The 14,227-nt window shown below is 35.5% G+C and overlaps 1 protein-coding gene across 14 annotated transcripts in view; it reads left to right on the plus strand.

The window, feature by feature from the left end:
- Nucleotides 1–14,227, plus strand: part of COL25A1 (collagen type XXV alpha 1 chain) — a 527,190-nt gene that overhangs the window by 265,425 nt on the left and 247,538 nt on the right. For all 14 annotated transcript variants that reach the window (XM_032254797.1, XM_032254795.1, XM_032254796.1 and 11 more), the window contains exon 3: nucleotides 12,389–12,433. In XM_032254797.1, the coding sequence (XP_032110688.1) occupies nucleotides 12,389–12,433 (45 nt within the window). The remainder of the gene's footprint in view (nucleotides 1–12,388; nucleotides 12,434–14,227) is intronic.

Here is a 14,227-nt window from a genome sequence, read left to right on the forward strand (position 1 = left end):
GCTGGAGACTAGTGGCACTTTTCTGCCTGGGAATCTCCTGGTCTGTGGGCAGTGAAAACTCTTTTTGAAAATGTGGTGATCCCTCACCCTCTGCATTCTCGCTGGGAACTGCAACCCAGAGCTATTCCTATTTGGCCATCTTGGATCATCTCCTATGTTAGCATTTTCTATGGGAAGTCAACTGTAATCCTAACCTGCACCACATTGTGTCTTCAGTTAGTTTAGCAAGATAATTTAGCATTTTGTAGAGCACTTTTCATATGCGTGACATTTCCAAATACATCATAGCATTGAGCAAATTAATTCCTTAAATAGTCAAAATAGGCCGGGCATGGTAGCTCACACTTGTAATCCTAGCACTTTAGGAAGTCAAGGTGGGCAGATCACAAGTGAAGAGATTGAGATCATCCTGGCCAACATGGTGAAACACCATCTCTATTAAAAATACAAAAATTAGCTGGGCGTGGTGACACATGCCTGTAGTCCCAGCTGCTAGGGAAGCTGAGGCAGGAGAATTGCTTGAACCTGGGAGGCAGAGGTTGCAGGGAGCTGAGATTGTGCTACTGCACTCCAGCCTGGTGACAGAGCGATACTCTGTCTCAAGAAACAAAAGCAGGGTGAGGGTGCAAAATAACAGCTTCTCCTTAAATTATAGTTGGAAGTATGAAATCTATTCCTATTTAGGAAACTGAGAGTAAAGTTTAAAAAATTTTGTACTTTTATTTAACAACTCTATTAAAATTGAACTGTATTAACCTGGTAGTGATACTGAAGGAGGCAGAATTAATATCCCAACAAGAATCAATTCATGGGTATGTTAGAAAAAAAATAGAGGAGAAAAATGGGCCAAATACATGGCAAAGGAGAAAAGATTGTCACTCCTCTATTATGTCTTCTGGAAGATTAGATTTAAGTAAGGAGAGCACAGTATTGATGAAAGACCAAGGATCAGGCAAGAGAGGGTCTTCTAGGGAGTATGGAGACTTGGGTTTGGATTTGCTCAGCAGGAGAAAACCTTGTGAGTTGGACCAATGTGTAAGTACTTACTCCCTTATGTAGCATAAAAGCTTATTGATCTATAGAATTGCATGATGAAAATAGGTTAAAATGATTACCCTAGTAGTTTATGCAGATGGATTTGAGAGAGACCAGTAAGCATTTAGAGTTTAATAGTATGGCCCCAAACCAAAGTATTAGCATGGGGAATGAAAAGAAAGGGATAGGCCAGAATTGTTTCAAGAAAAAATATTGATGAAACACTGAATTTCCCAAGAATGTGAGAGAAGAACTAAAAAATTACTGTGATATTTTAAGCTTGGGTGAATGAAAAAATTGTGTCAGGACAGCCCAAGTCCTGGAAGCCATGAAATCATTTCCCTAAGAAGGTAATTTATTTTTTTTTTTTAGAAAATTGAATCTGAGTTGGTACTAAGCACCCAATGTGTGGAAGGTACCATCTGCAAAGGACTTCCTAGACAAATGAGAAACATTCAGAGATGTGAAAAATCATTACAATTGGTGACATCTAAAGAATGTTTACTCTGTGCCAGGCATGTATGTAAATAGACCAACTACTAACATGTTCACATAAGTGAAATGGATGCTATGATTTACTTCATCTGCCAGAGTCCATGTCCATTATCATTATGCTATGTGATACTGATAGGGTCTGACATGCAAGGGGGCAATGACGTGGGGGTCAAGGGAGCCACAGAAAGATTGTAAGAAGAGACAGATCACTTTGGGAACCTTGTGAGAGTTAGATTGTAGGCAGAAAAGGATTAAAGGTTGCTCTTCCCCCTGCCCACCCGAATTATCTAATTCATCAAAGTCAAGTCCCCTAACCTAGATATCTCCCAGGTAGCACTTGCCTTTATGGGCACTGTGCCTTGCGGTACAGATGCTATGTCTCCACAGCTGCTATGTGCTCAGTACCTCAGAAGTAAAATCTCCCACTTGACACTCAGAACAAGTCTGAGATAGATGTTATCTACATTTTTTAGATGAAGACAAGGGTTCTAAGAGGTTAATTTGACCAAAGTCATATAGCTAAATTGTTGAAGAGACAGGTTCAAACATAGGTCCTTATGGCTGAGATCAAAAGTTGTGCTCTGCCATTTTTTGTTTTTATTTTTAACTGGCAGAAATACTACAAAAGTTTTATTGTTATTTCAGCCTTTTGAAAAAAAAAAAAAAAGGTCATCCATTTAACTAACATTTAATTATGTGCCAGGTACTGAGAATGCAATAGTGAATAAGACAGGTAATAGCTCTCCTTTCTAAAAGATCAAGATTTTTCTTACTTCTGTCACTTTAAATATTTATATATAACAGACTGGGTTTAAAAACTGCTGTATAATAACATGTACAAGGGCATGTTAACTGAGTTTACACATAAATATGTGTTAATCACATCCCCTTAGGCTAGCCATGAGTGTTCTCAACGTATGAAGAGAGAACAGTGTCTTTTTAACTTTGTGAAATAGAAGTTTATTAACTGTTGGCCAGTGATTTCTCATGATTATTTTTCCTTTAAAATGAAAACCTAAAAATAAGTCTATAAACAAAGATTTTTAAATAAAGGTCTTCAGAAATACTCATGAAACTGTTTTTTCTAAGTTGACTTAAATCTCCTATTTTCCCTGGGGCAGTTGTATGTTTTTGTATCAGAAAATACAGTGATCTATAGTGTGTTTAGTAAGGGACCAAGTTTTTAGTTTCAGCATTTGTAATCCAAGAGTCAGGCTGTCTGGCTATGTATCCCTAACCCACCATTTACTAGCTATGTGCTATTGAGCAAATCTTTTAACCTCTCTATGTCATCACTTTCCAGAATTGTATTGAGATCACACAACTAGTAAAAATAAGTGAGACCATGCACATACAGTGTTTAGCCCAATGCAAGGTGGGTGATGACACTTATAAATATTAGCCATCATCATTATCCCTTGCATTATTTTTTAGTATTTTTTACTTTTCCCCCACATGATACAGGATCTCACTAGGTTCTCTGGCGTCCATAGAGACAGCTCTTACTCTATCATTCCTACACTAATTGTTTTCATGCTTATTTCACTGGGCCCAAAATTCCGTGTTACCCTCTCTCTCAACTCCTCCTGCGCTTACTCAAATGGCTTTGTCCTGTGTTTCTGTTTATTCATTTTCCATCACTCATTTTCAGTGTTCACCTAGTTCTGTTATTATTATTCTATGATTATTTTTACTACTGGGTAGAAATTTCGGCATCATGCTAAATGATTAATTTAGTACCTGCTTCAATTATCTGGGCCATTTACATATGAGTAATGGTGTGTGTGGTGCTGCTGTGTTTAATTCATCCATTGGCAATTTGGCAAAACCTTGTGGTGTCACAAAGCCATTCATAAAAACAAATCCTAGTTTCTATTAGCCCACTTTTTTATTTTTCATGAATATTACTTTAATCTCAAATAAAAGGTAACAGTTTTATGATTTGAAAAACTGCATTCAACTGTTGATCTTATTTTTTCTGTTAATGTTTTTGTTTATTTTTAAAAGAGGTGTCTACCACTCTCAATTCCATTAGAAACATGTAATCCACAAAGCTAATTTAAAATATTTTTCTGCAAGCTTGGAAACTGTTTTTCATGGTAATATATTACGTTGTATAGATAATAGCCACTCTTGTTACATAGCATGTAATCTCACAAAGAATCATATCTTTCCTATTTTTCAACTGCTACTCTCTGACATCTTGCAGCCCACTTTCCCACAAGTAGAAGTTTAAAAAAAGCTGTCACAATAAATCCCCTGTAGGATCATGGGGTAAAACATTCTGGTACCATAATAATGAAACACTTTATGTGTGGGAAAAGAATGATAGAAATAACAACTGTGCCACATCAGAGTTCATTAAACTCAATGAGCTGCAGCATCAGGCTATTTGTAGTCTTCAACAGTTTCTATTGAATATTCTAGTATTTTATTATCTAAATATTAAAAACAGGAACAAAGATAACCCCTCATTTGCTGGAATTCCATTTCTGGAAACAAAGCATCTATAGAAAGACCAGAAAACATTGCATTCAGTTTGGAAATCTGTTTCTTTTATTGTTTAAGTGCAGTAGTATTTTCCAGTATGTGCTTGTGAGAGTCTCCTATTATCTCATAAATGTGATTAGTTTTTCCTACTTATAAAATTAATAAATATAAACCAATTCTCAATTAAACTTGACATGCTTCATTTAAACCTGGGACCAGAAAGAACTAAACTTACATTATGTAATTGGGAAGAAGTTTTAGAAGGTAGTTTTGGTCTATTGGCCTCTCTCCACTGCTGTAGAAACTCAACCAATTTAAAAATAACTCTAATGATCACATAATGTTGTGAACTAGATTTACCACAATTCTGATGTGATTCATTTGTATTTACTTATAACACGTTAATGGCAATTGTTAAAATTTTCACTTTATTTCAAATTGGGGCCAAGTGGCTTATGCCTGTAATCCCAGCACTTTGGGAGGCCAAGGTAGGCAGATCACCTGAAGTCAGGAGTTCGAGACCAGCCTGGCCAACATGGCAAAACCCCGTTTCTACTAAAAATACACATACAGAGAAAAAATTAACTAGGTCTGGTGGTGTGCATCTGTAGTCTTAGCCACTCAGAGGCTGAGGCAAGAGAATCCCTTGAACAGGAGGTGGAGGTTGCAGTGAGCCAAGATCACACCACTGTACTCTAGCCTGGGTGACAGAGTAAGATTTGGTCTCAATAAACAAATAAATAAAATTGAAAAAAAAAAAATAGAAACAAGAGTCCTGCTGTCAGTGCATTTCATGAGAAAGGTAACATGCTTTGCCAGAAGGGCATACCTTGCTGCTTAATAACTGTCTTGGGTCAGACACAACAGCCCACACCTTTAATTCTAACTCTTTGGGAGTCCAAGGCAGGAGGATTGCTTGAGGCCAGGAATTTGAGACCAGCCTCTGCAATGTAGTGAGACCTTGTCTCTACAAAAAATAAAAAACTTAGCTGGGCATGGTGGTGAGCCTGTAGTCAAAGCTGTTTGGGAGGCTGAGATAGGAGGATTGCTTGAGCCCAGGAGTTTGAGGTTACAGTGAGCTGTGCACTGCACTCCAACCTCAGTGACGAAGTAAGACTGTGTCAAACAAAAAATTCTCCAAATGAGAAGTATATTCTGGAAAAACTAGCCCGTTTTCTTCTAAAGCACTGGCTACTACACCAAGGAATATTACATTTATTTTATTTTATTTTCATTTATTTATTTTATATATATATATATTTTATTGCACTTTAGGTTCTGGGGTACCTGTGCAGATCATGCAGGATAGTTGCATAGGTACATACATGGCAATGTGGTTTGCTGCCTCCATTCCCCTGTCACCTATGTCTGGCATTTCTCCCCATGTCATCCCTCCCTAACTCCCTACCGCCTGCTGTCCCTCCCATAGTCCCCCACAATAGACCCCATTGTATGATGCTTGCCTCCCTGTCTCCATGTGTTCTCGTTCAACACCCACCTATGAGTGAGAACATGCAGTGTTTGATTTTCTGTTCTTGTGTCAGTTTGCTGAGAATGATGGTTTCCAGATTCATCCATGTCCCTACAAAGGACATGAACTCATTTTTTATTGCTGCATAGTATTCCATGGTGTATATATGCCACATTTTCCTTGCCCAGTCTATCATTGATGGGCATTTGGGTTGGTTTCAGGTCTTTGCTATTGTAAACAGTGCTGCAATGAACATACATGTTCATGTGTCTTTATAATGGAACAATTTACCAGTACCCACATACATATCCTCTCAGTTGGCTTTCGGTGGTCTAATGTATATACTGATAATGCACCCACATTTTATTAGCCACTTAAAATAGTTATTTTTTTTATATCTTTTTGTATCTTCTATGGGCTTTATTGTGTTTTATCTTCATTCAGTGAATATAGTTTCTGCATATTCTTTATGTTTTATAATTTTATGTAGAATTATCATAAATTCCTTGGCATAAAATCTTGCAAATAAGCATATTTATGAAAGGACTATTCATAAAAATAAATATTTGGTATTTTCATTTGATTTAATTTCACAAATCTAATTATTCACTTTAGGGAAACAGTATATTATAAATATTTATAACTTTATTAAAATTGTGATACTATCTGGTTAGGTTATAAAAATAAAAATTTGGCAACTTCATTTCTGTTGTCTATAAAATACAGTGAAAATCTTACTAGCAAACTATTAATTTAAATACATTTATTAGCTTAATAATGTGTAAGAAAATAGTCCCTCAAACATTAGTGTATCTTTTGTATTGTTAAAAATAAGGGAGAAAAACTTTTCCAAATTTTCAGTTGAACTCATTATCTTTGAAATGATTACTGTATATCTGAATAACACTCCATAGTAAGAGTTATGGAACTTGACTATTATAAGCTTAAATTATTTCCTATTATTTATTATGATTAACTTTCTTTTATAAACTGACTTTGCACAGAGTTTAAAACTTGAGGAAATTTGTAACAAAAATACACACACAAGAAATATTTAAAACAAACAACCCTGTGTTATGTATAGTGGAGTACATGCTGATTGAGAAAATCTTGGGAAATGAATCTTCTGAATAAAAAAAGTCATTTCTTCTGAAAATGTATTAGGTTGGTGCAAAAGTAATTGCAGTTTTTGCCATTAATAGTATGAAATAATGTTGGTGTGCATCAAATAGCTCACAGGCGGTGCTCCTTTAAAGTTTTTCGAGTCGGTCAGCCTCATGCCTGCTGCTGGAGATAGGAGGATGAACAAGAGAATTCCTTCCTTCACAAGCTTACAGTCTAGTGGAAGACTGTCACAAGTATTAAAAGTACATCTGTCTAAGTACCGATGTTGGAAAAATACAAGGTGGGCCATTGATAAAATAAAGCACTTTGGAAAGTTCGGGCTGCTTGTGTCCAGCCTCTCAGTCTGTGGAATGTGAATTCAAAACTGACAGGCAGCGTGACGAGCCACAGAACTCCTGGTTTGGAATCAGGAAGCTGGAATCTGCTGTGTGGGACTGTGGGCAGGTTGTTCCACCTCTATTGGCCTCAGTTTTACATTTGCAGAAATGTGAATCATTTATAAGCTTGTTTTAGCCATGGAGGCTTTACTTTAAATGGTTGCAATTCAGTATGGCAAACTGGAGCTGCTCTGATGGTCCAGGTTCCAAGCAGAGCATAAAAACCTTTGGCTGGGCATGGTAGCGCGTGCCTGTAATCCCAGCTACTCAGGAGGCTGAGGCAGGAGAATTGCCTGAACCCAGGAGGAGCAGGTTGCGGTGAGCCCAGATCGCGCCATTGCACTCCAGCCTGGGCAACAAGAGCGAAACTCCGTCTCAAAAAAAAAAAAAAACAAACAAAAAAAACCTTTGGCTTATATGATCTCCTGGGTCTGTTGTAGCGCAGACATTTTATGAGCATGGAGAGAATAAATTTTAGTGTTCTACTTCTACCAGGCATTGCCATTTAAGCCTTTTACTTCTAATTGTGGAATGAAAGGCTTTGGTCCATCTTGAAGGAATTCCAGGCATTAGGCAAGCAAACAGGTGGTAGGACTTTGGGGAGAGCGCTGAAATTAATCTGTGCCTGTTTGTAAGGTTAATCCAGAGGACCTGAAGGTAAACCTGGTTTAGCCTCTGAATATAGCTGGAGGATCGGGGAGGTTAGTTCAGAAAAGATGATCCACTGCCTCCTCTGTGCCCAGACAGGTTCTTCCCTCCCAAGAGCCGGCTGCAGCTGTTGGTGACCTGTTCAGGGATTGTTTGGGGTTGGGGGAGCATCCTGGGTTTGCACACATTTCTTTTCCAGGCTTCCCTACCCCAGCATGCGTCCGTCAAGATGGCTCCTCCATCTGCGAACTGCTTCATCCTCACTCTGTCCCTCCCTGACCACAAGTTCAGTTTCCTGCCCTTTCGTTTGCTTTAACAGCTTCATTTTCTGCCTCCAAAACTCTGAATAAGAGGATTTTTTGAAATATTTTCTATCATTTGAGGTATTTTATGATATTTTCTCTAATGTACTTCAAGTTTCCTATGCCTCTGGGGATGAAACTTCTAAGTTTCAGCTTTTTATTAGGATGTGTCAGAATCCTACTGTTTTAGGAATCTTACTATGTTTAGAAATCTTACTATTTTTAATGATGAATATGTCAGTAATGTAGCACAGAAATGTTTATAAGCTTCTAAAATGAATGAAAAATGAAGGAAACACTTGTTTATAGTATAATGTAAGAGTACTTTACAGTTTCATCCTAACAATAACCATATAAATGGGGCAGAATGAATATTATTTATCAGATAGCAGATTAAAATCAAAGAGATTAGTTGAAAGTCAGCTCAATTCACAGAGTAGTGAAAAATCCATAGGTTTAACTCTGTTCCATGTTCTCTTTAGTATATTAAATTGCCTCTGAATAAGGTGATATTAATCTCTTGCAATCTTGTTCACATACATAGTCAACTTTTTATCAAATTCTCAAATAGAATCACTATGGACTAAGTAAAAAGAAAATATAAAGAAAGCAAAAGAGGGAGCTGATATTTATTGAACACCTAGTATGTGTCTTTATATTTGTTAATTACCTCCTCCATTCAGTACTAATGACCTGTGTCAGTGGTGACCATTAAGCCATTCTTGTAACAAGATAGCTACCTTTTCCCTATTCTCAGGTGTTTATGACAACACACTTAAGCACAGTCACCCAGGGCTTGAGCCTTCCCTTTGCTTTTTATCCACACGATACCTGCTCTCCAAAAGCAGACACAGCCAGAAATGTGTGTTGAAATAGAGAGCAAGAGGTCAAAACAAAACACTCAACCAATGATGAATACTGAGACTCTTCTCTAAATGCTTCCTGTGTGTTTATTGTAAATGTTTATAAAAGGTAAAAATATTCTCAAAGACAAAATCCTTGTGAAAAAATATCTTCACAGAGTACCAAGAAAGATTACATTTAAACTCAGCCTTGAAGTATTACACACTTAGGAGTGGAGAAGAGTGAAAAGATCCAACTAATAGGGGTAGAATTGACAGCTTTTGGTAATTCATCTGATGATTCAGGGAATTGTATTCCAGCTACTTCCGGTAACCACCCACTCTCATGACCACATGAAGGCCCGTAGTCTGGCATATATTTCCTTCTAGGTACATATCTAACTTTAGAGAAGAGCCTTATCAAGTGGGTACATCATTAATGAGGAATAGTGCATTCAAACAATATTAGTCATGGGCCAAAAGAACTGGTGTGGTTTAGGAGGCTTTCCTTTGTTATTTGATGAACTGGGCCTATCTGAAGTTGGGTTTATAGTCACTGGTTTTTAAAGAATTTCCATGATGCTGAATTTTTACTAATTCTAGCTCAGGCTAACAGCTTGCATCTATTTTTGAAAGTTAGCAAGAACTCTTTCTGCAGCATGAACAGTACCAATTGTCCTGAATGTTCTAATCCTGAAGAGCAATCTGGTTTTGTCATCTCTTTCTGTTTTCTGTAATTCATTCTTCGTAGAATGAATTTTCTACTTGTAAGTTTTCTGTTGTTGATAGCTACTGTTTTTTTCTGTTCCCATTCATATTCTTGCACCAGTTTCTTTTGCAGAGTCATGTCTTTCTGCTGATAGAATTCACTGAGAATTTCTGTTGCAAAGATCTGGCCAAGTTTAGTGAATGAGATCCATGTTCCAGTTTCTGTATGTGTTCATACAGCTCCTGTCTGGCTGACAATTCGTCATTCAGTTTGGAATGGGAATGGCCGCTACCTTTTATGACCATTGTTAACATTAGTTTTGTCTGATTTCTCTTTTTTGATTATTTGTTTTCTCACTCTGTTCTGCCAGCTGTCCATTGACAAATTCATCTCATCCATTTCATTTTTATTATTCTTTTTGTCTTTAAGTTCAGAAGCAAGATCAAATTATCTTACCTGTACAGTAAGCTTCTTTAAACATCAGATTATTCTCTTTGTAAGTAAGATCTTTACCTAGGCCTTTCTGAGAGTTTTGTATAATTTATTAGTACACCAAGCTCAGTATAATGCTCCCTGCAGTCTTCTGATTCCGACAATAATTATAACCTGGTTTTCTTAAATCCAGTATTTTCTTTATAAATTCATTAGAGTTTAGATTCCGTCTTCTCATAACCTAGTTTAAATTCATTTTCTCTGTCAAATGTTATGACATTCTTTGTAAAACCCTACTATATTCAATAGATATCTGTCTTGCCAAATGCCATTTCAGTTTGTTTGCATCTTGTTCTTCAATTCTCAATATTACAAGTGGATTTTCCATAGTATTTGATTCTTTAAACCTGATTGAATATTTAATCCACATATGTTCAGAAATATTCATATTTTGTTTTTTGATTTCTTCAAAAGATGTGGGTGCTTCTTTAATCATTTTTTCATAATCTTCTCTTTGTTAAATAAAAATTTATGTATTTCTTAACATTCGTGCAATCTATTGTTTTTATTTGATGAAATCTGTTTGAAAAGCACGTTCTTCAGGGGAAAATGGCAAGTAAGCTAATTCCCAATAAATAAGTAATAATTAGAGTCTTCTAAGACATGCTGTGAAAATCAGGGCTGGGCCTTCTGGCACCTTCGTTGTAGGGAAGACAACAATCAGTCGAAGTACTTTCCATTATAATTTCCCTCTGGTATTTCCTAATGTTTTCTCTTTATCTTTGAATATTCCTAAGTTTCTCCTTCCACATGGTTAGGGTAAATTATTTTTACATGCAACTTGAAATGTAAGTTCAATAATAGGACTACTATATTCAGTTTTGGAAAATTCAAATGGCTTATAATGGTCCTACCATGTGAACCAAAGACATTATGAGTATACAGTGGTTGCTAAATAGTTCTTAGTTTAGGTGCTGTTGTACTAGAAAAAATATAATTCTTAGTCTTACGGAAGTTTTACATATTAGATTATGTCTGTGTGTGTGTGTGTGTGTGTGTATGTGTGATTGAACAAGTGTATAACTTTATATTTTTCAGGACTTTTAGGGCTCTCTGGGTTTATTTACTAATTTATATGATTCTTTTACTGTTCCCAATCTGGCCAAGATACCTTGTATATGATGAAAACATCCCTTTATTCTAGAATATAGAAAGAAATTTCAGATTTTTCCTAATATTTTCTATTGGTTTTATTGCTCAATTGTTTTTTAACCACTTACAAAACACAGATGGTCAGACTTATTCTGTGTAAGCGTTTGGGAGGAAACTAACTGCCCCACTGATGTTTTTATTTCTCATGATAGTATTTCCATGTGGGAGCCGGTAGCTCAGGATCACATTGAAAGTCGCCTGGATACTAAGGCCTATGCTGCTTGTGTCTTGAACTTTGTAGAGTTTGGAAGTCATCAGTCCTACTTAGCAGCTCATTCTTTAAAATCAGGCAGTTCTGTATTTTCCTTGGCCTTCTTCTTCTGGCAAATTTTATAAGACCTCAATTCTCATTGTGGGCTAATTATTCTCTTCTGTTTGCCTGAACCATAATTCAGTGCAAGGCTACTCCTGCCCAAGGAAATGAGGACAGAAATTATATAATTGAGAATAATGGCTTGAAAGCCATGAACATCTAGAATCTTGTGCTAAGTCTGATGCATACTAGCTTGGTGGTCTTTACTGGTAACTTACTTAAAAAAAAAAAAAAAGAAAACAACTTTTTTTTTCTCTGTTTTTAAAGAGGGATCATCATAAATGCTATTTATTGGATAACAATAATGAACTCGCCCTTGTAGAAAAATCAGGCCTACGATTACTACCTAAACACTGCCTGATTAAAAATGTTGTGATTTTATTCAGGTGGTTGTTGATCAGTGAAATTCCAATATATTCACATTTAATGAAATACAAATATTTGTAAAGATTATTTTCCATTACTAATATATACATTTAACTAACTGCTAACTAAATGTTTTCAGAAAATTATGATGAACCTGACTGAAAAGAAACTATAAATCATCTGAATTTAGTACTTTTAAACTATTAATTCTTACTTTATATACTGAAAAGAAATATTCCCAAGAAGCATAAAACTCAACACCACCAATTTTCTTAGCAAACCCTTTATTTATTGATGATATCAAAGCAGGATGAACAAAAATTCTGAATTATTAGTGTTCTTAAATAACACTAGATGATCATGTGTCTAGAGTAGCTTTTATAATTAAATGAAGCTTAAGAGTTTTGCTGAAACACAGTACCAACCTTTACAAATATCTCATCCCTTTCTTGAAGTTAGTTGTTAAAAACAATGAGAAAACATGAGACAATATATTGAAAGTATTTACTAGCCATTTTGGAATGAGGGAAAAAGTTAAACTACACTCAAAAAATTACGCTTTGTATTTCAGGCCCTCCGGGGAAACGAGGTAAGAGAGGCCGAAGAGGAGAATCTGGTAAGTCTCTCTTTCAGCTGCTCTATGTCACTCATGTTCTGGTTAAGTTCCGGCATCTGTTCTTCCTAATTAATGATAATATTATCTTGTTGGAGGTTGTGAGTGTGTGTTTATTTAAATCTTCCCTGCTAGACCTAGTGTTTTTATTTTTAATCTTCTGATTTCTATCAAACTATAAAAAGGAGAGGTTTGCAAAGTATTGTTAATTGTAGTTTAGGAACAATTGGTACCCATTTTGGGCTTATTTACTGGGTCAAGCTAAGTTTGTCCTTTTTGTATACAATGGAGGACTTCTCAGATGCACACAGTGTGATAGCATCACCCATGTTTTTGTCTATGTAGGTGGTCGGTAAATGCAGGTCCTTTACAAAACCATCTGCCTTGGGACACTAGGGCACATGTCTTAGCTGTATTACTATTTTATCCAATTGGCACAATTTTGTCATGCTTTTACTCTTATTCTTTTCAAAATTTGGGAATGTTTTATTCTTCTTGTACAATCATGGAATTTCAGTGTTGACAGGAGTCTTAGTAATCAATCCAGAATTTTCATTTTGTAGTTGAGGAAATGGAGGCCCATAGCAGTCAGGTGATTTGGCCAAGGCAGAACTTAAACAGAACCAATTGTCCTGATTCCTACTTCAAGACATTCTTGCTTTCAGGCCAAATCCCTATGTGTAAAACAAATCCACAATGTAAAACAGAAAAATCAAGTAAAATTTCTTTTGAAACCAAGGTGATCTGTGTAAATGAGTTTACTTACAATTGTTTTTCTTTTCTTTGGAAATGACCACATAAAGTCTTATCAGGCCATTAAATCTTCCATGTAAGATAAAGTAATTTAAGGTTTGGCTCTAGCATGCTGTAAATTGTTATTTTTAAGTATTTTCTCTAAGTATTTGTCAATATTAAAAATAATCAATTAGTAAGTGTTGAAACAGTAGACACATTAACCTATCAAGAAGAGCTGACAGGAGATTGATGTGTGTGGTTTTTTTCTTGTCTCATTTCCTCTTCCATTTTAAGAAAAATGTAAAAGTAAAAAAAATTTATGAAAATATATTAATTTGAGCAGTATAGTTGCTTAATATTTTTAAAGATTGTTGTCAAAAGCTACTTTAAATGTGATTGAATCTAAATAGTTGGAAACTTGTATAGGCATCCCTTTACAAAGTACCAAGCTTTCTAACAGAAGAAACTTTATGAATTTGTTTTGAGGAAAAAGAAATGATAAAACATTAGTGGAGTCAGATAATCATAGAAATGATCTTTGATCATTGTCAAAGGAAAGAGAATTATGGGGGAAAAGTGAAAAATTTACGTTTATACAAGTTTCATAGAAAATAAAAGCCAATTTACAACTTCCTAGCTACTTGGAACTAGTATTTTAATTGAGCATAATGGTGTGTGAAATATTTAAAGTTGTCTTAGACTTTGCCTGTTTTGATGGTTTTAAAGAAACTTACATAAACATGAGGACCTAGTCTTTTATGTATTTACAATAGTGTTGAATAAAAAATTCTAAGGACAAATAATAGGTACATTTCTCATTTGGCTGTTTTACCAAACTCAAGAAGTTATATATCAATTCTCTACAACTGGTCTATTATAAATTACCAAATATTCTCATAATTCATACTTATCTAAACTCTTATAAATTAGTCTTTACTAAGGTATATGAACCTCTCAGTAATTCATAGACAGGCTTCAGGGAATCTAAAAATTACTCGAAATTTTACATAAAATTTTGTGTGTAATTATACATTTTTCTGAAATGATCTCAAAGCCTCCATG

Source organism: Sapajus apella, unplaced genomic scaffold (assembly GCF_009761245.1).
Source record: "Sapajus apella isolate SASKATOON/1434 unplaced genomic scaffold, GSC_monkey_1.0 scaffold87, whole genome shotgun sequence".
NCBI lineage: Eukaryota > Metazoa > Chordata > Mammalia > Primates > Cebidae > Sapajus > Sapajus apella.